At 42.2% G+C, this 26,934-nt stretch overlaps 1 protein-coding gene across 1 annotated transcript in view; it reads right to left on the minus strand.

The window, feature by feature from the left end:
• The window catches only part of EXOC4 (exocyst complex component 4), a 349,341-nt gene that overhangs the window by 284,185 nt on the left and 38,222 nt on the right, over positions 1-26,934 (minus strand). Inside the window, exons 4-6 of the mRNA XM_081022722.1 lie at positions 14,128-14,312; positions 12,562-12,671; positions 9,108-9,351 (exon numbers count right to left, since the gene is read on the minus strand). Coding sequence (XP_080878848.1) covers positions 9,108-9,351; positions 12,562-12,671; positions 14,128-14,312 — 539 coding nt within the window. The remainder of the gene's footprint in view (positions 1-9,107; positions 9,352-12,561; positions 12,672-14,127; positions 14,313-26,934) is intronic.

A 26,934-nucleotide genomic window follows, 5' to 3' on the forward strand; every position in this document is an offset into this window, starting at 1 on the left:
AGTCCTGCCATGACCTCCAACTCCAAGCAGTGACCTGGGCGTTGACACAAAATGGTGAAAAGCCAACCAAAAACAAGACGGAATTTTTAATGGAGATATTCAGTGAAATTTTCTCTTTGGGTTTTTCATGTAACGCTTGAATGCACATGCTCATTAAACTTGAAGCCCTTAGCATTAGATGGAGCCAACTGCATTGGAGAGCCTGACAACTTGTGATGGAGTCAGTTAGCCGCTTGAGGCACAATGCACACTTCCAGCTCCTAGACCAGAGTCAGAAAAATAGGCACATGCACCAAACACAGACCATCCCTGGCCATCATTGATTAAGGATGTCAAAAAACAATGAATCGCATCAGTTATTTTAATAGCCAATTTCTCCTCTGCTGGCTCATCTTACATTGGAAGTTCTAGGTGTTTGCTAATAGACTTCAGCTGAAGGAAATGAGAAGCTGTGCACGCTGCTAAAATGCAGTTTCTGTAGTATGGAGAAATTCTGAAGCCAGACTTTTTCTTCCTTTCCACTCCACCCACCCAGACAAAACTGGAAGAGTGTGTGTGTGTGTGTGTGTGTGTGTGTGTGTACACGATATGCAATGTTTCTTTTCTGATCAAATCTAAATTTACTTTGCTACTTAAGGAATATAACACAAATGAATATAGTTGCCTTACTACACAGCTGTCTAATCATCCTGTCACATTATGTATAATTTGGCATACAAAAATGCACTCTTTGGTATATTTATGAACATTTCAAGTACATAAATGTCTTGAGTTCTTCCGACAGACTTCAGAGAACTGAAGGTCTGCACAGACCAAAATAAGCTTCTCTGCTCTTTCACATGTGTGTACATTTTCAAGCACAGATTAATTTATTTTGCATGCTGCAGAAGATGGAAGAATCTAAAAACCAGCAAGAGGATTTGAGAGTCATACATGCTCATAGTATATGGGAATTTTAGTTGCCTAACTTTAGATTGTTGCCAAACTTTAGATTGTTGTATATAATTATTAGAAAGCAATTTGAAGGGCTAACAGGCAGCTAACAACAAATTTTAACACCTTGCCTTATGGAGCATTTCATTCATCATTCTTAAAGAGAGAGTAGCTCATAAGTGTATCTATGTGTTTTCTTACACTATGGACATTTTGAAACTGAGTTTTTAAGTTTAATTATTTGATGTGTGTAATTATGAATCCATCTACTTCAAACTATGTGTGCTTATTTATATAGTCTGAAGACTAATTCAATAATTCAGATTCAAAACTTATTCTGTCCAACTTCCCATTTTTCATTAGAAAAAGTCCTCTCACACACGCAAGAAAACTCATCCCACCCTCCCACCCAAATAAAACATTTCCGGACCTTCATGTACACAGTTCTATGCATAACTTATTGTTGCCTCATACCATCTCAAAGAATTTTTAAATAACAGGAAAAGTTGGTCAAATGCAATAAATGTTATGCTTCAGGTTTATGAAGAGAGTTCAGTGTTTGAAAGTACATAACGTTCTTACACTGGAACTGAAGAAATCCCATTTGCACTTTTATATGGTATCTCCATAGAAACATCTGGGGAGGAGCCTTAAAACCAAACCTGAAAATTCAAAAAACCTCAAGCCTCATAAACTGTACCAATTACCAAGATATCCTATTATACATCAGGTGCTTATTGCTAGATTCTAATCAAAATGGCTCTCTCATTAACTGTCCCTATGCCTTTTTAATGGTCCAGTTATTGTAACTAATGTACCATGACAAAACCCATAACTGTTCTGTGGCCAAGGCAGCAACTTGCCACACTGAAAATTCAACATTACTTAGAAAACAGAAAATTTCCAGTGTCTGTTGCTGCTTACATTGTTAGATGGACAGATGCAAGATGCAAGGTAACAGAAATGGTTTTGATATCAATGGCGTGCCAGATACCTGGCTTCAATATTATTGTGGCTAACCGTATAGCCAGTGAATTGTGGGCATAAAGAAGAATTGCATCCAACATTCGTTCAGATGTTTCAATGTACAATTGTTTAGAGGTACACAAATCGCATAGGCCTTTATTTTAATTGGCTGTAGTAATAAGAAGACAATTTGAGCAATCTGAACTGTAACTTTTACTTGCAAGGAACTGCTCCAAATATTGTTCTGATTTACCAGCACAGCAGCCCTGCACTACCTGCCTCCTGCCTTCTCCCTCTGTTTGGTCCACTTGCCTACTTTTGCTCAACTGAATTCCAGAAAATTACTTAACACTGATGAGATACCTCAACTCATTTTCAGCCTGCAAATGCAACAGGCCTTCTGATGTCACAGTAACCCCTTTTTACATTTGTAAGTGCTGCTCAAATGTCACACCCCGATGCCATAAGCTTGTGTTGCCAGAACATTTATCACTCCAGACTTTAGAGTATAAATCCTGCAGCTCTGAACTACGACCAAGCTTATTATTGTTATTGTTCTCACTTTACCCCAACACTCTCCATAGTGAAATGCCCCTAAACCTTGTGGCTTAATTTTGCAGTCCCTTTTCTCTGGACCTTTTCTAAATCTGTTATTCCATTTCTGAGACAAGGTGACCGAAGACCAAATACAGTTGGGGTGCGGAAGGGAACAAAAGGCTGCTGTAAAAAGCAGCATTTCCTTCTCTTTTGCCTACCCAGTGGCACTTGTTTGTTTCTTTTAAAGGCAAGTGACCTCCACAGCACATCTGCCTACACTGACAAAGGTCCACTTGGGCAGTTTGACAGTCCAAGTTCATAGCATCACCACAAAAACACAGTAAATATGTCGACAGAAAGTGACACAGGCCCCGAGGCCGCTCATGTTTGGGCAGTAAGGGGGCATAGCATGATGCAATATGACTGCTGAGACTTGAACGAGGTCACCAATGGTGATTCACGCACGCTGCATTCATCAACATGCTTTTCTGGATCAGGCTAACCTTCCTCAGCAAAAGTTGGAAAAGGGCACATAACTCAAATTGACAAAGTAACAAAAAGTTGACACAGGTTGCAAAGGATTTGGTTGATGCATCTGGATAATGGTTACCCTTTGAGCACAGGGTGGAACAACTGTCCCTGTTTAAAATGATGACCCTCTCAGGACTAAACTCAGGTCCCCACAGAGCAGGGGACATGAGCAACTTGTGTACTTTCCAACCCCTTCAAACTCATAAAGTCATCCAACCTCTCCAGGTTGCAAGGAACTAAATTATGGGGCCATCATGGGGCACCCTGAACACTGCTTCTTCACACACTACATTCCCCCCCACCAGATATATTCCTGAGATTTTTAAAACTGTGCATCCTTAAAAATGTGAATGTATACATATCTCTCACACATCTACAGAGCCTTTCCCATGAAATGTACATCCTGTAACTCTAAAACACAATATTGAAACTTAAAAAAACTTCTTTATAAACATTAATTTTGCTAAGGGTGGGGTCAATCTTTTGAACCTTGTCAGCAAAAGCCCTGCACAAGGGCATCCACTTGCACAATGGGGCTTTCCCCAATACCCCCCCAGCACCCCTCCCCAAAATTGATAAATTTCTAAGGCAGAACAATGAGTAACTTCAGAAATTAATCAGCAGCCACAGTGAATTTTGCAAATTCTACACTTTTTCTGAAAGTTATTTAAATATGAGTCAACACCAAAGTCCATATGGTATAAATATATTTGGCAAGTCAAAATTGATCTTATGGCTAATGGAGATGGATTGTTTTAATAACTGTTCTTAATAAGTATGTGGTACTGTGAAATATCTAAAGATATTACATTTGAAATTGCTTTTATTTCCTTTTTTTCTTTGCATTTTGGCTTCTCACTTTTGTATGCAAGAAAACCTCTACATCATTCTTAACTGGTAGAGGAGCAGAGGCGTGCAGCTGATTTTCAACCATGTAAACTTTATAAACTACTGTCCCTTCACACTGAAAGCAAATAAAAAGGGAAGCTGGCCTCATAAAATGGTTTTAACACTTGCTAATGAGAACAATGAAAACCAAAGGTGAACTTACTTCCCGAAACCTAAAGTGACATAAACAATATAGATCCGATGGGACTGGACTTCAGACACAGAATTAGAGAACAGAAATGATCCAATTAAAAAGCATTCCATGCACATGCCCTACCACTATGGATTACATATTCCCTCAATGCCCGTCTTCTTACACCCAACCAGATTGTATACTGCCCAAATGTGTTGAAAGAAGTTAGACAAACACCCACCTACTAGTCTCGTACTGCAGAATGGGAGAAGACCATTGCTATTTAAAAGTCCACAAACACATCACAATAGGAGCTCATGCTCTATCTACTGAGGGGGCAGACAGGCTTGCTGCCAGAGGAAGGAGAGAAAAGGTGTTTCCCAACCATCAGCACAGACGGCCAAGAATGAGCCCGATGTTCAGAACCATGTACTCTTACCATCAGAGGGGTCTGCCACTACATCAGCATTTGCCCTACTAAGGTCAAGTTCACAAACGAAACAGCATTTTCCCTCCACATCTCTATGAAGGGAAAGTATACTGCTGTAGCAGGAATAGGTCAGTAACATCCTTAAATGCCCTGGCCCCAGGGCAGTATGGCAAATTGTTTTTACAACCTTCTCAGGGGCAAAAGGTTGGTCATATCTGGAAGCCTTCCAGAAAGGTTTGCTGGGTACCAAAAAGTTACTATACTGACCAGGCTGAAATACCATTAAGTACCCTTTTCACTGGAGCAAACCGAGCAGTGCTAACAAGCTGCCTGGATTTCAGCTCAGCAAGGTGATAAGACCCCTTTGGGTCTGTCACATTTTATTAGTCATTTTATTAGGCACCAATAATAATTTTACGGTTTTAAGTACAGTAGCAGAAAGCCAGACAGACAATGTGCTCACTGACTATCAAAGACCTAGAGGCATTACACAGGGCGCTGGTTCACTGATGATCTAAAACTCAAACCCTGCCAAGTCTTGAGGTCATTAGCCACAAGGGCCAAAAACCCAAACCCCTTGTTAAAAAATTCAAGGAGGGTGTTAGTTCACCCTGCTCAAGTTTTAACTTATCGAGTTTGAAACATTAACATATCAAATTCAGCTTTCACTGGTGAAACAAAAAACCCTTAGTGTAAACTTGACACAACTGAGCTTTGATTCCAAGAGCAATTACTCTGCTTCTATTTGATGCAGTGATGCCTGCCCTAGAGATCTCTCTCTTGGCTCACAAACCTTGTCTCTTGCTGGAAACTCCTTCCAGTAGGATCAGAATTCCTCGCTAGGACATAATCCTTTCATATAGGAATTCCCACTTTTATATCTTTTATCCAACCCTGCCCCTTCTAAACACGCAGCCTATTCACATAATGCTAATAGGGTCCCAGGAGATCCCTATAGGTCAGATACCTACATGACCTCACTACAGATACTTTTCCTTAACCATTCATAGGTGAGTCAAGGATGAGTGAGGCATTACCGAGTACCTTGACTGTCACCCTCTGTTTGAGCATACAAGGATTAAACGTATCTGGCCCTCCCTCCTGTTGATTGATTGTCTTGGAGGCCAATGAAATATTGCCCCATTTGTCATGAGATTTTTGCTCTGTTAGTTACTGATCTTTCACATTTTTAAAGCTTTTTTACCTAGCCGTGTTATCAAGTTTTTTTGTGGGCCCAAACTAGTAAGATATCAATTGCTAAAACATATGCATACACTAAATATTCTGATTGTTTAAAGTTCTAAATAACTTTTCTAAAAACTGTTTTCTCCCATGGTTCCCTACCTTGCATAGAAAACATTAACATAAGGGCAACGCACTTGTCACAGCTGCCTCTTCAAGCCCAAGCAGCTGTCCACTCCCCCCACCCCCACCCCCGTGTTAGAACCATGAGACAATATTCTGCTCCAGGAAAAAGGAACACTGCAGCAGTCAGAAGCGTAGATAAATGGCAGGGGGGAATGTTTAAAAATCAGCACAAAAGCATGCATTTGCAAAGCTCTTGGCTAACTTTAAACAGCTAAAAAATCTGAGCCTTTTAAAGGCTCAAGTATTCAGAGTCAAGTTCCTCCTCTTCAAAATTCGAAGTTGTCAAAAATGTGAGATGGGGAAACAAGGCAGTTGCTAAACAGTAAAGAGACTCTCCTTGGCATGTTATGATAACTTAGCCAATTCACACTTCTCTACCAGGCTTTTCTGACTTCATTGTTCTAAGAGGGAGAGGGGAATAACTTCCCCACCTGTGGAGCTTTTGGCTTCTTTCAATCCCAGTATTAATTAAAGCAGTCCTGTTCATCTGAACACCCACAAGTTAAATGTAAAGGGTATGAAAAGGGCAGCCAAAATGATCAAACAGGTGGAAGCACTTTCCCTGTGAGGAAATGCTAAAACATTCGGAGATTTATAAAGGTAAACATGAGAGCACATCAAAAAAATGTTTTAAGAATTCTGCATGGAATGGGAAAAGTGGTTACAGATTGTTTTCTTCCACTCATATAATACCAGAGCTTGGGGTCATCCTTTGAAACTTGATGGGCAATATACTTAGGGCAGACAAAATAAAGTAGTTAATCACACAAAAATAATTAAGATCAGCATAGAGAGTTCTACCACAGTCACAAGTGCAGAGAATGGTGACCCAGCAGAAGTTTTATCTGTGCAACTCCCTCCCTACAGAAGTGGGTCTACCTTCTTCATTGTGAAAACACCCCGGTCATTTATAGTTCCGGCGGGCTAGGGACAAAGGTGAGAGCTGTTTCCTAGTTCTGCTGTATCTCTCAGCGGCGTTTGATACCATCGACCATAACATCCTTCTGGACCGTCTTGAGGGGCTGGGAGCTGGGGGCACTGTCATACAGTGGTTCCGCTCCTTCCTCCTGGGCCGTGTTCAGAAAGTGGTGGGGGGGGATGAGTGTTCAGACCCCTGGGCTCTCACTTGTGGGGTGCCTCAGGGTTCTGTCCTCTCCCCCATGCTTTTCAACATCTACATGCAGCCGCTGGGAGAGATCATCAGGGGGTTTGGGCTGGGTGTTCATTAGTATGCGGATGATACCCATCTCTACCTCTCTTTCAAATCAGAACCAGTGAAGGCGGTGAAGGTCCTGTGTGAGTGTCTGGAGGTGGTTGGAGGATGGATGGCGGCTAACAGATTGAGGTTGAATCATGACAAGACAGAAGTACTGTTTTGGGGGGACAGGAGGCAGGCAGGTGTGGAGGATTCCCTGGTCCTGAATGGGGTAACTGTGCCCCTGAAGGACCAGGTGCGCAGCCTGGGAGTCATTTTGGACTCACAGCTGTCCATGGAGGCACAGGTCAAATCTGTGTCCAGGGCAGCTGTTTACCAGCTCCATCTGGTACGTAGGGTAAGATGCTATCTGCCTGCAGACTGCCTCGCCAGAGTGGTGCATGCTCTGATTATCTCCCGCTTGGACTACTGCAATGCGCTCTACGTGGGGCTACCTTTGAAGATGACTTAGAAACTACAACTAATCCAGAATGCGGCAGCTAGACTGGTGACTGGGAGCGGCCGCCAAGACCATATAACACCTGTCTTGAAAGACCTACATTGGCTCCCAATACATTTCTGAGCACAATTCAAAGTGTTGGTGTTGACCTTTAAAGCCCTAAACGGCCTCAGTCCAGTATATCTGAAGGAGCGTCTCCACCCCCATGGTTCTACCTAGACACTGAGGTCCAGCACCGAGGGCCTTCTGGCAGTTCCCTCACTGCGAGAAGCCAAGTTACAGGGAACCAGGCAGAGGGCCTTCTCGGTAGTGGCGCCCTCCCTGTGGAATGCCCTCCCACCAGATGTCAAAGAGAACAACAACTACCAGACTTTTAGAAGACATCTGAAGGCGGCCCTGTTTAGGGAGGCTTTTAATGTTTGATGTAGTACAGTATTTTAATATTTTTTTTGGAAGCTGCCCAGAGTGGCTGGGGAAGCCCAGTCAGATGGGTGGGGTATAAATAATAAATTATTATTATTATTATTATAGTTAAGGTATTTTGTTTCATGAAACCCACCTCTTCTGAAATCTTATTTATAAACAAAAAAGTTTGGTGATGGACACGAGTGCATATGGCTTTTAAAGAGGATTAGACAAACCCGCGGGGGAGGAAAGGTCTATCTGTGGTTTACTACTCACAATACCCCAATGAAACCTTCACGTTCACAGGCAGTATGCCACCAAAAGCTGGCTGCTTGCAGGGCAGAAACAGCAAAGGGGGATTAGTCTCTTCATGTCCTGCTTGAGGATGCTCAAAGGCACCTGACTGGTCATGATAGGGAGGAGAACGGTGCAGTGGAGCAGGTGCACTTTTCACATGTTCCAAAAGCTGTGTTCTTTATGCAGCCAATATTCAATGAGCCTTCCAAGTCTGAGAACTGCCCCTCCGCATTGATACATGCTTTGGTGACAAGACAGACAGACAACAGAATCAACCCTTGAAAGTACCATCCTTGGTACCTAAAGAGGCATTTCTTGGAATGAATTGAGACAGCCACCATTTCAGGATCAGCAGCTTCAGGCTACCCATTAACTCAGTCAGCCAGCTCCTCTTCTCTCACACTTTCTGTATAGAAAGATCTCTCTGCAATATACTAGTTGCCTGTTCTTAAAAGGGGAAGGGAGAAACTGCAGACACTGAAACATTAACAGAAATTATACACATGACACAATGTGTGAAAAACAACTTGCATTACAGTATGTAATTAACTTAACTTGCATGTCATTTTCATGAACATGGCAGATACCGAACTATGATCAGTTGATGTGTTGCATTATTATTCAAAATATTCTTATTCTGCAATTGTTGTCTTTGAATGTGAAAAAGTAGTGAGTTGAAAAGATGAAATTTGACCTTTTTCCTTTCAATCACTTACTTTTTCAAATGTTTCTCTCACAATATTGAGAATTAATTACATTTTATTTTAAAGATAGCCAAGATAGCATGAGGCAATGCTAAATATATAGAATCTATATGCCCAGTCTACAACCATTCTTTATACAGGACATCATGAAATAATCAGCATAACCATCAATATTAAAATGAGTGGATGTGCAAAACTGGTGTGAATTAACACCAGGAATGCTCTTTATTTTGAAGCCTTCTTTAATGCAATGCTCTTACCTAGGCTGATTTTCCTGGACTATGTTCTCTCCCCTCTGGTAGCCACTGTCTGCCACCTGAGTGGTAGATCTCTTGACGATTTGCTTCAGCTCCTGCTCCAGGCGATCTTGGATGGCCTTCACAGTCTCTGGAATCTTCCTCAGTTTGGCCAGGCCTTTGATGAGGATGCCCATAAAGATAGAGCTGTTCTCCTCAGGATCCATCTCTAAATCTTCCTTGATCTCCGTCAAGCTAATATCCCTCCCTGGAAAATATGGAGGTGAGGGAATTACTACAGAGGTGGTTATTACATGTCCAGGGCAGTGGTGCATCTAGGTCAAGACCTCAGGACCAATGCCCAGGGCCCTGCAGCCCAGGCCAGCCCCTCGCCCCATGACTTCCCAGAAAGTAGAAACAGCAAAGTGGCCTGAGCCCAACATCTTTTCGTTTTTCTCCTATAACATTATTTTATGGTTGCGGGGTATGTGCTCATTTTATTTTATTTAAAATACATATTATCCTCTTCTGATAAATGGAGGATGGTGAGACAACTATTTCCTGGAAGGACTCCTATATCTTTTAACATCATCATCATCATTTTTAATTTGTATACCGTCTTTTATCTTACAATACTCAAGTCAGTTTACAAGCTGAAGAAATGTACATCTTATAACAATCTAATGCAATACAAAAATGTGATAATAAAACATAACTTTGAAATCGGCAACCTACATCAAAAAAGTAACATTCAACAATCATTAGAATAGTATTAAATAATTATAATAATAACATAAAAGTTAAACACAATAAATAATTTCTAAACTATAATCAATAAAACAACGGCAAGTCACAGTACATAAAATAATATAATACAAATTGAGAAGCAGAGACTAGATGGTGGGACAAGGCAGGTGGAAGGAGGCTTTGCCTGATGGAGTCTCTCCCCTCACAGTTCTTCCTCCAGGACCAGCTCCCTTGTGAGGACTCCTAGGGCCGGAGGGTAGGGCAAGACAGGTAGAAAGAGGCCTTGCCTGATGGAGTCTCTCCCCTCACAGATGCACAACAGATGCACAACATGTTAGGAAAAGGGGCACCTATTCAAAACTTTTCTGCCACCTTGCCTCTTTTCCCATCCCACCTGGCAAAATTTACCAACCTAGACAGGTATGTAGGGCACACTAGGGGTTTAATGGCACTCCAGAATTTAGAAAAATTCCCTGGACCATGCATGCATATTCCTGCTTCAACACAAGTTGGTTCAGGGGGGGAAATAACAATCTTCACTACTTCAAAGCATAAACAAAACAAACCTGAACCAAGAGGTGTTTACAAAGAATTTTAACACCCTAGCAATAGAAAGCATTGACCTCTGCAGATTAATCACCCTCTAACTAATGATTTCTCTAAGTCCTTTCCCAAGTCAATGATTCATCCCATAAAAACAAACTTTCTAATTTGATGTCAGACTAATCTGTATGATGCACCATTCAGGCAAGGCAGCACTAAACCACCCGAGTCCCATCCCACTGCCCAAATCACCACAAAGAATATATCAGCTAAGGAACACCCTCTTGGGTCTTGTTTTTTTACGGTCATGTGAGGGATCAAATTTTGCTACTATTTATCAGTGTATTTCACTAGCTGCCTGCTTTTTACGAGCAGGTAGTAAAATTTTATGCCACACTCTGCATAATTTATGCTTCTCTGTATGATGCCCGGCTTCTACTGCATCTTTTTATCTCAAAGGACAGAGGTTCATGGGGCCCCACTGGGCTACTTTGAGAGTTTGTGAAACTCCACCTCCAGCAGAATTCCCATTGCACCAACTTTCCCTTGCACCAATTTGCATCGCTAATAAGCAACTAGGTAGGAGCACTGGAAAGACTCTCAATAATTGCTTGTCTTTTCCCACTTCTACACAGTACTCTGCCCAATCATATGCAAGGACAATCTCTCAAAAATTTTGAATCATGGAATCAGCTCCATAATATTTACCTTACGCAAAATAGCAAAATGGAGAGGGAAATTCAATGGGGCAAGAACCCTAAATTTCACACACAGAGATTGTTGTGGTCAGAAGTGGTAGTGATCAAGAAAGATATCTTAGGGCTGTGATTACTGTTGTTGTTGTTATTAATTAAATTTGTATACCACCCTTCATCTAAAGATCACAGGGTGGTCCAGAACATATAAATACAAACTGAGAAAACAAAAGGCATAATAAAACAAAAACAAACCTATATAAAGGGTTGTAGAATAATAATCACCCCAAAGCCTGGTTACAGAGAAACAATTTTGCCTGGCACCTAAAGATACAAAATGAAGGCAACAGGTGAACCTCCCTGGGGAGAGCATTCCAAAACGAGGAGCCACCAAAGAAAAGGCCCATTCTCGTGTTGTCACCCTCCAAACCTCTTGTTGAGGAGGCACATAAAGATGGGCCTCAGATGATGATTGAAGGGTCTGGGTTGGTTCATATGGGGAGAGGCGGTCCTTGGGGTATTGGGGTCCTGAGCTGTTTAAGGCCTTATAGCTCAAAACCAGCACTTTGAACTGGAACCAGAAACTAATTGACAGCCAGCGCAGTAGGGTCAAGAACAGTGTAATATGCTCAAACCATCTTGCCCTGGTGAGCCATCTGGCTGCCAAATTCTGCACCTGCTGAAGTTTCTGAACCGTCTTCAGAGGCAGTCCTATGTATAACACATTGCAGTAATCTATATGGAAAGATTATATATAGCTCACTGAACACATCAAATCAATGTGAAGTGGCAAAGAAAAAAGGCAAAATCCATGCAAGGGATTATTAGGAAATCGATTGAAAATGAGCCAGTCAGTATCATCATGTTTTAAGTAAACCTACAATGCTATGCTATACAATGCTGAATCCACATCTGATATACTGGATACAGTGCTGCTCATCCCACTGGTTGGGGGGGAGGTGTATTGTGGGGTTAGAAAAGGTGTAGAAAGGGACCAACAAAATAATTGGGATGTGGCAGAGCTCTCCACTGTTATTTAAAACATCTCCAAAACAGATGCAAACTGGGAACACACACACACACTAGGCACGTTCTACTCAGAAATTATGAATTCCACAATTTAAACTAAGGTTCTGTTCATTTCCCCCTCTCCACTACTGGTTCTCCATCTCACACACCCCTTCCCAAAAAAGGGTTTTCTAAAAACAACAATGAGTTGGGGGTGTAGCATTTGCACCTAATATGTAGGTGCTCCTGTTATATGCCTGCACTGGGGACAGCCTTGGAAGCACAACTGAACGTGACTGTAAGCAAACACATGAGATTAGAAAACTGCTGTCACAACCCCCTTATTACAGCTTGGGTCATTTCCGGACCTGGTATTCACACTTACTTCAACCATCTCCAAAATTTATCAGTGTGGTTGGAGAAAACCACACACATACTTAACGAAAAAGGCATATGGAAACGTCTTTTATTATTTTGCCACTCACCACTGGAGCTTCCAGAAGTGCTGAACTGAGAGGAGTCAAGGTACTTGCGAGGAGTAGACAGGCTAGCCACATCGAGCAGAGGCACAGGGGAGGCATCCTTCACATGTGAACTGTAGCAGAGAAAAATGAAACTTGAAATAACTCCTGAAGTAGACATAGTCAACAAGCGGAGGTGCAAATGGGAAGACTACTGCTCTTCACAAAGCAGATCCTTCACCCATGGATGCTCCCCACTCATGGTGGAATCAAAAGTAAAAGTGCCCAATTCAGGTACAGAACTAGTCTTACCATCAGGTGACATGAAGCAAATATTTCGGGCACCAGAATCTACAGAGTGCCATTTTCCTGTCTCCCCTCACAATCCCATGACCATTAAAATATGGAGGGGGGCTCTCACTTTGAAGCTTTCTTTCAGTGAAAATTGTCCAGTTCTGTACTGTCTATATTAACAAGGCTATCAAAGCTACTAGTCACTAGTGGCTATTGTTCTACCTCCACGGTCAGAGGCGTTATGCGTTTGAATACCAGTCGCTGGGAATTGCAGATTGGCAGAAACCTACTGTGCTCATGACCAGTTTGCAGGCTTCCCACAGGCATCTGGCTGATCACTGTGAGAACAGGATGCTGGACTAGACAGCTGATCTTATAATCATAGAATAGATACTAAAAACAGTAAAGAGAAACAGCTCAGTGGCAAAGCAGCTGGGGGAGGAGGAGAGGATAGAGGGTAAAGAAAAAGCTGTGAGTGGAGGGGGGGCCCTCTTCCCATCCTTTGGACCCCCTGGAAAACTCAGCAAACCTGCTGTACCTGGAACTGGGTGAGGAGAGGATGCAGCTAAATGGAACACAGCTGTGGGGAGCCTGAGGCAGTACCATCCACCTTGAGCCAGCCCATAAAAAGCAAGTCTAGAGTGAGAGACTAGGGTGATGTACACTGTTTCCAGGATGTCTTCTCACTGTGAGACTTTTGTGAGTGAGCTGAGAGTTTGATGGACCCTGGGTGAGAACCCAGAGGCTGAGAGAGTGTCAGGAGGAAAATGAATTGATGCTGATTTATACATATATTAGTAACTTTGTATTAATGTGCATTTTTTATATGTAACTGTATTTTTGTATTATCTTCTTTAAGCTGTCTGTTGTTTCTTCAGTTTTCTGTACACCTCTTAGATATATTCTTAGTATATTAAGAGGAACAGAAATTAAATAACCAGTCAATCGTAAGGTCCCACCTTCATTCCCTGACATCTCAAATAGAAGGATGAGAAAGTAAATTTGCCCCAGACCCTGGAAGTCCTCTGCTGGTTTTCATAGACAGGACCAGGCTAGATGGACCAGTGTGTCAGTTTGGTATTAAGTCATCTTCAAATATCTTACAGCTTAAAATGGTCCTAGAGCACTTGGCCAGCCATAAAAATGCTTTTCTACATTGCCTCTTGAAAGCTGCAGCAAGCTCATGTTTCTCTCTGAGCAACTGAATATTTATTCAGGTTTGACTTAGTCTAGACAGCTCTTTTCCAAACAAAATCCAAGACCAAAGCCTTCTCTACTGCATCAGAACAGACTAACCTTTTTGTCCATTTTTCTTTGTTCCGTTGTCCAACCCTATTGGTGGATTTAATGTAAAGATGGCGGTGCAGTTCGTCTATTAGCACCAAGTGCATATTCATCTTCTTACTGTGAAGCTCCAGTCTCAGATCGCTAAGTCCTTCCACCTGAAGGAGGGGTCCCTCCAGGGAATCCACTGCTGAAACCTGTGAAGAGAATCCATGATATATTTTAACTACTACTCAGAATTCTCAGTACCCAGTGTTCCAAGTTTCTCCTTTGGTCAAATTATTATGCCAACATTAATAATTATATTTTAAAGAGAAACAAGCAAAAATGCAGGACCCTGTCCCAAGGAACAACAAATGGATGTTCAAGTACAGATACTTAGCCTTAATTTCAGTAAGCGGCAAGGAGTTAAGTCAAGGTTTGATGGGAAAGGTGCACTTTGACAATATACTTATTTGCTTGTCATTGTAAGACAGTGTTGGGGAACCACCAGCCTGCAATATAATCTTGGACCCCATGGGGTCCCCATGGGGGTCCAAGATGGCCCATAAGGCCATTTTCCCACCTGCCAATCAACTGTCATCACTGGGTGACACCAACTGATGGATGCAATTCTACAATGGCTAAGCCTGCCCCACCAAGAACTGGCACACAGCCAAAGCAACAGGACTTAACCTGGATCTCCTCCTCCAACTCAAAACTATACTCAGACCTCAGAGTCTCTTCCTGGGATCCCCGATCCTTATCCCCCAGCCCACTAGGACCCTCCCCAGGGTCTTCTACCTCCAGTTTCCCAATCTCCATCCTCTCTTCCTCAATATCCAAGCACCCTCTCCACAACACCTCCACAGGACTCACGACAGAGGGGTAAGGCCTGCTCATACCCCTGCAAAGAGGACTGATAAGCAGAGGCGAATACATTGGTGAAGCAGACCCCTCCCCCTATCCCCATAGGTTAATTCTGAAGGACAGGCGTAACGGCCCACCTATCATTCATCTTACATCATCATGATATCAGATGATTGATAAATGGTTGGTCCTGTGTTGGGGAGGTAAAGATCAAGCCTGCCGGGATAAAAGGTTCCTCCCCCAGTGTAGGCTTGCTCTTAACTTCTACACCAAGAGCAGCTACATGTGGCCTGCCAGATGTTCAAGAATCACAACTCTTATCATCCTGACCAATGGCTGTGCTGGCTGCAGCTGATGGGAACGGCAGTCCAAGAGCACCTGTAGAGTTACAGGTTAGCCACTCCTGCCCTAGACCTATTTTTGCCATTGCTGCATGGCAATCAAAGACATCAAGACGCAAAAGAGATTTGCTCACCAACTACAATCTATAGGAATTTCTACACAGAATTTCTAAACAGAAATCTCAAGCCCAGAGAAGGGCCAAACCAGTGACTACAATTACACTGCAAATGTACATTTGACACAATGTTTAAGGTGCCCTTCTATGAGACATGGTTTAATAAAACCAATGGCTGATAAATGCTCCTGCAGTTCTGTTTAATTTCATCAGTTCATGATTCCCCTGCAGCACTGGAAATACTTCATCACGAAGCAATTAAAACAAAGGTGACCGGCAACAAAAAAGAAAACCTCGTTTTGCAGGAATTCAGCGCTCACGTCTTAAGAACTGCAAGAGGTAAGCAGAGAGCATAAATAGCTTGAAGCAAATTAAACAATATTTCATTTAAAAATCCAAGGCATCGTTAGTATGAGAAATGAGCTTTGTTTTGACACACAGGTTTTAAGTTCACCGAGCATCAACGGTAAGACAATAATGGAGACAGACACCAAAACCTGAATTTGGAAGCATTTACCAAAACATAGACTGTAGTCTAGAGACTCATTTCTTCTTTTTTTAAAAGAACTGTCAAGTCTACCTCTAAGCTGTGACCTTCTTGACAAAAAATTTTGCTCACTAATTTCAGAGGTGTTGGGGCTGGCTGTGATTACTCATTTGGAAAGGAAATGTGAGCATCCGCACATGCTCAGAGACAATTCATTATTGTAACACAGATTCTGATTCAAGTCCTATTCAAACTAATTAATTGTAGCATCATCCAGGAGTTCAAGGATGCCAGAGGCTCTTTCATCCTATGAAGTCTGATCTACAAGGCCTTATTAAGGTTCCAACGACATTAAGTCCAGCCTTCTGTTTGGCCACAGATACCAATGCAAAGCTTCCCCAGTCAGGATGGCCTTCTTGGACATTCTGGCTGGGAATGGGTTACTACAGTGCCTGAACTTTTTCTTAGTGGCCCTGATTTGGAGGATCAAAAAGAATATGGAAAATCAGAGTTTAAAAGGCAGGTGAGGCTCTCGTGGTCTCTCTCAAAAGTGCTATTTAATGCCAACGCCCCATTTTTCACTTGCTTTTCCTGTTTTGAAAAGAATGACGATACACAAAGACTAAACTATTATATCAACATAAAGCTCTCAGGCAAGCCTTGATAAAAAGCAAACAGAAGTGTCAATCATTTACTGTAGTATTAAAATAGGGTGGGGGAGATGCCAATGGAGCTTTAATTTTCTCCCTTTGGTGAAAAACGCAGCCATCTTTTTTCTAAAAAAATTGCCTATGTGACACTTCATATTTGTTGAGACACATGCTGGGGAGTTATGGCCTTGGAAATGCCGCTTTTAAAGTGATTGAATTCTCGAGGTAAACAGTCAAGGTGCAATGTTACACAGGCTTAGAAGGCTTCTTAAGTATCAAAGCTACACTTCAGCAAACCCCATTTAAACATCCTTTCTTCCCCCAGCCACATATTTCATTCTTCATTACTGCCCATTACCAAGACACTTATGTTTAAAGCAAAACAATTCTCTTGAGAAAACATGGATAGCCAGAAAAGGAAGCCAAGCCCACTTCGGGAACTCAGATCATCACACTGAAGTGGAATAATTTAGATCCACTTTTAAATATAGCTGTTTTGGAGCTGCTATAATACCTCCACTCAACATTTCCACAAATGTCATAAGGTATAAAATGGCCTCGTAAACCTGTTCTTCCCAATTATCACATGATGAAGGCATGGGTACTTGTGTTTATTTATGGGTTTATCAAAATTAAAAATCAGCTCAACATGCCACTTTGGGTACTGATTCCCCCAGGGTCCAGTGCAACATATCCAACTGGTCTGCGGCCATGTGAAGTTGTTCCTAAATATCTTGAAAGATTTTATCTGGATTATTTATCCTATCCTGAGAACTTAGACAAAGGATTCACATGCTCAGCTCGTTTACCCTTCTCAGCAGGTGTCCATATTAGAATAGTGCTTCAAAGTGCACAGATGGGCACCAGGAATTAACATTATAGGAGCTTCTATCAGAACTGACCTTTGGGCAATCAAGAGTAAATCTGATAGCAGAATGGAGCATAATCTTCCATTACTGTCGGTGCATACACTTTAATTGCCTCTCCCCAGTGCAAAATCATTTGGCATATGTATTCAGTTACATGCCCACTTGTAATGGTGTAGGGATAACAAATGCAGCAGATTCTTGACCAAAAAATAATGTCCTGAACACAAGTATTCCCCCCCTCGCACAGAATGGCAAGTGTTAAAGAGCCAGTTGGCTGAGAGTAATCTGCTGTGCAAACATGGAGACACATTGACCAAATTCCATCAAGATTGCTCTCAGGATACCCCATTCTTGTACCCAGAGTACCAAATTGTTCTATTCATCCTGTGAATTAGTTGAGACACAGGCTGTTCCGGAGCAGTGAAGCCATGCATCAGCTGTCAAGGGAATGCTTCTGTTTGGCAGTAGCCCAGCTGTTTCACTGAATGTCTGGACATTTTGCTTAACTAGTCACTGAGTTAGAAGTCTACAGAATGCTGAGTTTCCATTTCTTGAACTTCGCCTTCCCAATCTCAAGATAAGACACTTTCAGTCCTGGAAGGAAGTATAAGGATTAGCAACAAGAGCATGTGTCGTCGTCGTCCCCACACCGTTTTAGGAAGTGTTTGATGCTGCTGCATATACCAAAAACCAAGGGAACAATGTCAACAGGAAAGATTGACATTAGCCTTCCCCAGCCTGGTGCCCTTCAGTTGTTTGGGACTACAACTACTGCTGGGCTTTTGGGGGTTGTAGCCCAAAATATTTGGAGGGCGCCGGGTTGGGGAAGGCCATCGTTTGCCATGAAGGCAAGGTGCAGAGAATCCAAGGAAAAAGATATGAACAGTATTCAGAGTGCATCAAGAGATCAGTTGGATATGGGAGATAAGCAAATGGAATGGTGCAGAAATCAGGATGGATAGAAGGGAGCAGGAGCAGGTGGGTAGACAGGAAAGGTCCAGTAGAGGGAAAAAAAACCTTAAGTGCAGTAGAACCTGTTGCTTAGGCAACAGAAAAACAAACACAATCCAATTATTTTGAAAGGTACTAACCACCACATTGCTACAGTTGGTCAACAAGAAATCACTTTTACTTTGAAGATCCAATGAACAAGGGTGGATAAAATTCTATCCTAGGTAGAAAATAGAGGATGGGTTTTTCTGTGAAGTGGAAAAAGTAGTGCAGTTAAGACAGAAGACTGCTAAGATTTCCGGTTCCCAATTGGCAGGTACTAACAACCTTACAGACCACATTCAGATTACTGTTTCTGCTGAACCACTTCAGAGATGTCATATATCCCCGCTCCAGAAGAAAGAGAAGGGGTAGAATATTTCCCACAGCTCGAAATCGAAAGGAAGACAGACTTCCTAACAATCCTCCTCTCCTGAAAATCCAGAACCATTGCAAGAGTCAATGTTAAAAGAACCTTACAGATATGCAGAACTTAGCAAAAACTACCTTCCACAATTCAACAAAAGAGTCTTTTTTGGGGTACAATATAGTAATATTAAATGGAGTCAAGGGCATTATTTTTTCCAGTGTTTTTGAAGTGAATAATCCCAATGCCGCAAGTGCATCCCACAGAGCAAGTACTTTTACTGAGAGATATCAAAGTAACACTACTGAACAACTAATACTACTTTGCTCCAGAACACCTCAGTTGAAACATTCATGAAGGTTAGGAAGAACTAACAAGATCCTCATCACTTTGGGCAGCAGGCCAGACCTAAAACTGCGATTTGACTGAGCCAATGCAGCTCCAGCAAAAATATTACTTTATCATTATGTTTGCTTGCATGGGCATAATACATTATGGATCAGCCATTGGAGGTCTTAGGATCAAATACAGCTGTCTTCCCCAAGTTTCCAACATCGAAACAGAAGGAGTAGAATAAATGGTGCAGAATAAATTGTGGATGAAAAAATTGTGGCTGTGCTCACAGGTCCCTTCCACACCCTCTTTGAAGTAGTTCCCCTGCAAAACTAGTTGCTGCTCAGGAGACCATCAGCATCCTGAGAAGTGGCAACAGGGTATATGCTCTTAGTACATATAAAACATTCATAAATAATAAACTCATATTAAGAGGTTGTAGAAATGAAGTAAACACATACTTCAGCAGTTGACTATAAGAGCTCAGGCTTTACCAAATTGAAGTAAGATTATCCTAGCCATTGGCTTAATTGCTCGTGTGTCATACCATTTTCGTGAACTGTGCAGAAGCTTAACAAGTGAGCATGCAAGGCAATGGGACACGAATGCGGTGGGAATACACCAACAGTGAGAATGGTTTACGCAGAGAAGAGCAGGTATAAGGGAATTTTGTAACTATAGCATGACGTTGAGAGGGGGAAAGCGGGAAGGAAGAATAGCCGAAAAGTCACCGCATACAAAAATATACATCTGGAAATGTGCTAAACTTTAGGAATTTCTTCATTACCATAAGAGTAGATCAGCACTGGAAGAAAACATAATGCCTCATTAGGGTGATGAGGTAATGGAATATTTGCTCATCTAATGATAAATTATTCCTTACTGTAAGAAAAGATTAAAACCAGGCGTTTGCACAAGAAACTATCTGCAGTGCATTGGGGTGGGGTGACCCTGTTTTATGGCAGGGGGCTGGAATAGCTGACCCACAGAATCCTCCTTCCAACTGCGATTCTATATATGTTTTTAATCCAACTCTTACTATTTCTCCTGGTCCCTCTGGGGGTTATAAAAACTGTGCAACTTTACATTTAGAAATGCAATCTAGTTTCTCTAGCAGAATTTTGTACTTTGTTGCTCCATTATCCCCAAGATCATGAGCATTTCCAGTTCCTTTGTAAGAGTTTCATTAGTTTACTAGGGACTAAATTATAAGCCCGTAAATCAGAGCTTGAGAAACAATCAAAATAATATCAGAGTTCTAGAAAATGTTCTTTTTCGGCTGCACTCTAGGAGAAATTGAAGTAGTTACAAATGTGAAGATGTCTCATAACAGAAGCCTTAACAAATTAACCTCATAATAAAATCTCTCAGAAGTCCCTGTGGCAGAAGGTGGCTTTTCATTAAAAAAAATTCTTATGGATGATGCTGGCTAGCAATCTGACATCTTCCAGCTCAACTAAAATGCAAGTCATCAGCAGTGATGAACCATCCAGTCTGTTAGGAAAGCTTCAGTGCTATGATAGCCAATCCTCTCCAGCATCTGAAATACAACAACAGCCAAAGGAAGCTAGCTTCTGAACGATCCACATTTAGGAAACATTGCACAACGTTTTTTCATACTGGTCTGAAGAATACCTGCGGCACAACCCTAAGGTAAGATCCCCTGAGATGAGATTTAGGATCCAGCAGATCTCCACCTGAATCAGGAGTACCCCAGCTGTGCTATGCCAGAGCAAGCCCCCCCCCCAGCACCATTCTAGGTCTGTGGCATGGTGTGACGAGAGAGGGGCTTTTGCTATATCCAAAGTTCTGCCTTTGGTATGACCAGCCTCTTCATTTAAAGGGGCCCAGGCCACTTTAGCAGTTGTCAGCTGACAGAGCAAGGGAGATCATGATTCCACTAGAACTTCTGGGGTGGAGACCTCTGAGTCAGAGGAGAGTATTGCAGAGTCCTCAAGCTGGAGAGATACTAACACCATGGACTCCTCTTCTGGTTGGTTATGTATTCCTGTGGCTGCCCCGGAAGAAATTCCTTCTCCCACTTCATATGTCTAGCTTCAACCCTTGAAGAAAGGAAGCCTGGCCTCAGGGTCGTAACATCACAACTTTATTTTCTGCCCCTCTCTATCAATGGTGGCTTCTGCTGGAGGGTAGATGAGCAGGAAACAGACTACTGACACCTGTCTTCCTTATAAAACCTCACAGGAAGAACTAGATGCAAAATTGCTGCTGGGGGAGTAGCTCTGTGACAAGTTAATTAATCTTGATCTTGTCCCAGACCCCAATAACACCTGCCTTTGAACGCCAAGACGCCTCCACCAAACCCAGCACACTTTATGGAGAGACTGAATGCCCTCACCATAAAATATGAGGATGCTAGCTATTGCTCCTCCACCACCTTCATTACTGCCCATTTTTATTTAATAAACCTCCATCAGCTTAAATGAATGGTTGTTATTAGTTGAGCTAACAGCCAAATGATAATGCTCCAGAGAGATATCAGTGCTTGTTGATGCATTAACGAAAAGAGGAGAGGGGCCGAGGTCAAGCACGTGTCAATGCAAATGAGGCAATGGGAGGCACTAATGGTTTAATGCAACAAAATGCCTCAGATAATGGAATTTACAAGATTAAAAGGAAAGAGATGAAGTTATTGATAAGTATATTAAAGGAAGAAAAGGCGATAAGATGTTACAAAGGGAAAGAAATCCTCTCTCTGCTTGTGCGCTCCTGCTTTCAAAATATCTTTACATCTCGATGATGAAATTAACAAAACAAAACTTGAACAGGATCAGAAAATGGGATTAGAAGCAATAATGAAAAATCTGGCTGAGTATAATGCTGAGCACTTTAAAGATATACATGCTCATAAAGTGTTGCTTGCTGTTCGTTATTTGAACATTTAGAGTGTCTCATTAAGAACTATCCCCATTCAGCATATGGGGGAAACTGAGGAAACCTATGTAAAGAGGCGCTTGCATTAAAACAGCAGCAGAGGCAGAGGAGTTAAAGGTCCACTCCTAGGTTATTATTTCAACTACATATATCTCTCACACTGTGCTTGTTAAGATCCGTTACAATCTTTTTTCAAACAGCTAAAAGAAATGCCACTTTCATATTATTTTCATTGCAGGAAGGTGGGAGGTGGCAGTGGCTATGTCTTTAAGCACACAGCAGCACACAATAAGGAACCGTGCTGATTGCTCAGTTAAACAGGGTTCATCTCATGTTGCACCTCTCATTGGGAGGTTTGGAATGTGAGGTGAGGGCTATGGTTGGAAGTTGGTGGGAGTAGGAGATGCTGGAGAAAACCAGCAGTCAGAAAACAGGAGGGGAGTACAGACCAGATGGGGGTCTCTGTGCACCAGGGAGGGGAGCAGTGAATATGCACCTTGTCTGCCCACATGTGTGCACCCACGGCAGCCAATAAGGGCCCTTGAGGGTAACAAGGTACTATCATCCCACTCCAATCACTCTGGCCAGAACAACCAACACATTCAACAAGGGAGGGGTCAAATTTGGGACTAGCACCCATTCCCCACTTTAGTGTCAAGAGGCACAATTCACAGCTCATGGAGGGAAGGAATGGCTGGCCTGAGCCTTACTGCTCCACAGCATCCTTCTAACAGTGGCAGCAAGGGAGGCTTTCAGCAAATTCAGGTGACTTGAGGAGCCAATAGGGGCCCCGCTAGTCTTATCTAAAGAAAGGATTAGGCTTGGCTCAACAGTCAGAGCAGCTCTTCTGTGTTGACTTGCCCTCTTGTCTGACTGCACTAGAACCTGACCACCAGGCCATCTTAGATCATGTCAACTGATTCTGGACTGACTTTCCTCTGACTGCTCCTGAACCTGAACTGCCTGAACACATTTGTCTCTGACCCCAGCAGGCCCAAACAAACAATCCTTTGCCATTAAGAATGGATGAAAGCTCATGGACAATCCAGCCGCTTTCCAATTTCTTTTTCACAGCACCGAGCAAATAGACTCTGCTTGACCCAAACTGGTAGAAATATCTCGCAGCTTAATAAGGTAGGCTCTGAAGCCAAGGTTCAAATATAGCAACAAAAAGGTGCAGTGGGAAAATCTGCCATGCTTCAGGGCCTGCCGTGTCAGCACAACAATAGGAAATGAGCTAATTTGACTGCAAACAAGGCTCCCGTTCTGAACAAATTATCTTTGGCTGAACACATTCCAATCGAACGCAATAGAAAACTGATGGCTCCACCTGTTCAGTTCTGAGAACGGAACAGAAGGTGGCAGCAATGCAGGCTTTGGTCCAAGAAGCAAACATCTAACTCAGGGGGGAACTCTGAATGCTATTATTCACCTTCAGATGCAGAAATAAAGAGCTATGTGCTGTTTGTACAGATGCAAAAAAGCCACAACAATGACAGTCAACACAGGAAGGCTGAGGAACCAGCCAGAATCATTCAGAACCAAATGCAGCAGTGATTATTTGCCCCTCTTCAACGAAAACAGCAGAATTATGCAAAATATGTGATGGCTTGCTTAGTTTTTACAGTTCATCAAACCTAGCTTCTCTTGGGTAAATGTAGCACCAAATATTTTATTTTTATATATAGTCAGAGCCCTGATTACATTAGCAACTCCACACAAGATTTGGACCCTTTAATCACCTTGGCTGCTCTTGGAATCCTTTCAGATCAGCAATTATCATTCTACAACTATGCTGCACAAAACAGGATTTCAAAGAAAATGTCGTCCAGATTGAAGGTAGTAGTATGAAAGCTTCCTAAGTTCTGGAGCCAGCTCACCTAGATGTCTCTAGCCCGATCCACCCAGTTATGGAGACTTTATATACATGGTGGTACAGGAGAACTTCTGTGTTTAAAACATCATACAACCATGCTATCCATCCCCCTCCCAATTTTGCAAAATATAGATTATGCACATTGGTTATATGCATACAGAGAAATACATTGCTATGCACACAATGGGCAGGGCATATGCATGAGCATGACACATCTCCCTGTATATCTGGGGGAGAAAACATGGTGCTCTCTGGATACTTTTGGGACTACAAATCCTTACCATTGGTCATGCTGCTGGTGCTGCTGGGAATTGGAGTCCAACAACATCTGGAGGGCACTATGTTTACTACCCTTGCTGTACCTCGGGCTACAGACGCTTCAGGTTACAGACTCCGCTAGCCCAGAAATAGTACCTCGGGTTAAGACCTTTGCTTCAGGATGAGAACAGAAATTGTGTGACGGCAGTGGGAGGCCCCATTAGCTGAAGTGGTATCTCAGGTTAAGAACAGTTTCAGGTTAAGAACGGACCTCCAGAACGAATTAAGTTCTTAACCCGAGGTACCACTGTACTTCATTATGCATACTGACTACGGATTGAAGATGTTGGGTGAGAAACTGGCTTGGAAACAAATCACTCCTATTGATGCAACTGGAAAAAGGACTGGGTTTTCATCCAAAGCATCACACTGTTGATTCATATTCCATCTGTTATTCCCCTAGAGCTCCCAAACCCATTTCAGAAGCACTACTTCCTACTCAGTAATCCCTCTCCTCCACCCCCAGCTGCCTTTATGTTTTCTTCTCTTCCAAGTCCGCTGAGAGTCATGCCCTGAGCAAGTATTCTTTTTTGTTCTTGCTTCCCTGCGGCAAAATACAGCACAAAAAGCCCGACACAATCCCTGGAATGAGACAGGCCCCTGTCAATGCATCCTAGGCCACCGGGTGTTACAGGGAGGAAATGCACTATGGATAAGTCGCTATAGACACAACAGCCCAAGATGATTCATGCAAGCAATATGCAGAAGAATGCACACTCACACATGAACATTGGGTGCAAACAGAGAGTAGGGCACACAAAATAAGTAAGGAGGTGGGAATAGGCTGGTCTAGCTAATTCCAGCCTCCCCATTCACACCCAACTCACCAGGAACCTAACTTAATAATTTCTGCTCCTCCTTGAGGTAATAAAAGATGGAGTCCCTGTCCCCGCATGCCAGCATAAACATGACGTTTCATAGTTAGCAAGTTTGTCTTTTCAGGATTTATTTTCCAGCCTAACTACAGGACATTCAAAATTCCAAAATTATTTTTGCTGGGTCCATTCATTTATAAATGTATAGAACTGTACCCAGATAATCTGCAAAGATCACCCCAATAAGTTTTAAGCTGGCGTCACAAGCCAGCACCAAACACATATTTTTCTTCATCTAGATTCAGATAAACACCAGCCGTCACCAAAATACCTTTGCTGCTATGCTCCTGCTTCTGGGAAAAGGTTGCCTTTCTTACATTAATAAGTCTTTCCAGAATTAATCATTGTACATTAGAACCAGCTGGAGTGTTTTGAGTGATAATGAAACCTGTAACAAGCCATCTTCAGACGTCTTTGCCAAACAATAAGGGAATTAAAATTTCAATTTAAATGCAGAGGTTGGAAACACGCTTCAGTGGCAAAATTACTTCAATTAATGTGAGTGGAATACAAAGAACAGACTGCAGAAATGTGATGCAGCAACCAGAAATTATGCCATTAATGCGCTTGCATCAAGCCCACACAATGACTGCAAAGGTCTAATTTAGACTGCACATATCACAGAGCTACAGGCAACAATATTTATCAGCTCTCCCATTTCAACACATGAGATATCAGTGTCTTTGTTGGATCATTTTAGGCTTTTGATAAGCCAACAGCTGTTTACCTTGAGGACGAAGGACAAGAAACATTATGCATCCCTGACAGTTTAATAATTATTTTATACACCACTCAGATCATACAATGAAAGAGAATGGAACTACCCAACAGCTAGAGCACAATTACCGCATCTTTCTAATGTGGAGACAGAGGTAGGCTAAAGAAGGCTGACGCCAAGGAGCTCCACTCTAGAGGCATTTAACACACTGATGCAGCAAAAATTATCTGTGCTATCAGAAAAAAGGGGTTGCAAGCCTACACTGCTGAGTCAGTAGAGAGCAAGAGCATTTCCACAAATCAGAGAAGTCAGTCCACTATAGATAAACCAGTCTGAAGTAAGCCTCACTTTTCATAGAATTGTGGAATTGGAAGGGACCCCAAGGGCTATCTAGTCCAACCCCCTGCAATTCAGGTGTCTTTTGCCCAACGTGGAATTTGAATCCACAACCCTGAGATCAAGAGCCTCACGCTCTACTGACTGAACTATTTATTTTTTTAATTTCAAAAAATTTATTCACCACCCGATTATAAAAAGCCTCGAAGGAGTTTACCAAAAGATAAAACAATAAACTTGAGGGGGAAGAATCACAACTGTACTTCAAAACATACAAAAGTTAACATACTAAAAATTACCTCAACTTTCTAAACATCAGGGTAGGCTTGTCTAAACAAGAATGTTTTTAGCGGGTGCCAAAAAGAGTACAGTGAATACGCCTGCTTGATCTGAATAGGCAGGGAGTTCCAAAGTGTAACTAAACAATTGAGTTCTTACAAATGCTGTTATTATGTGGCACATGTAGCAGTGCCAATTATGCAGATTAAAGTGGCCAAGTGGGTACATGTGGGGTAAGGCGATAGATATATAGCTACGAAATGCATAATAGTTAATGACTGTGGACTAAGACCAGGACTTGAACGTGGAAGATCTGCATTCCACCTAAGCAGTCTCACTGTGAGATGCAACACAACATCTTAATAGCTTCATAGTTGAAGGGAAACAGCAACATTTGGAAAGGAACTTTGGAAATTAAAAGTGTTATTTAATAAGGAGTAAACCGAAGATGTCAATTGTTGACTGGTCACAAGTAACACCTCAGGGCCATCTAACATATTACACAGGTTTGCCATCAAGG

Source organism: Podarcis pityusensis, assembly GCF_964106645.2.
Source record: "Podarcis pityusensis genome assembly, chromosome: 10".
Lineage (NCBI taxonomy): Eukaryota > Metazoa > Chordata > Lepidosauria > Squamata > Lacertidae > Podarcis > Podarcis pityusensis.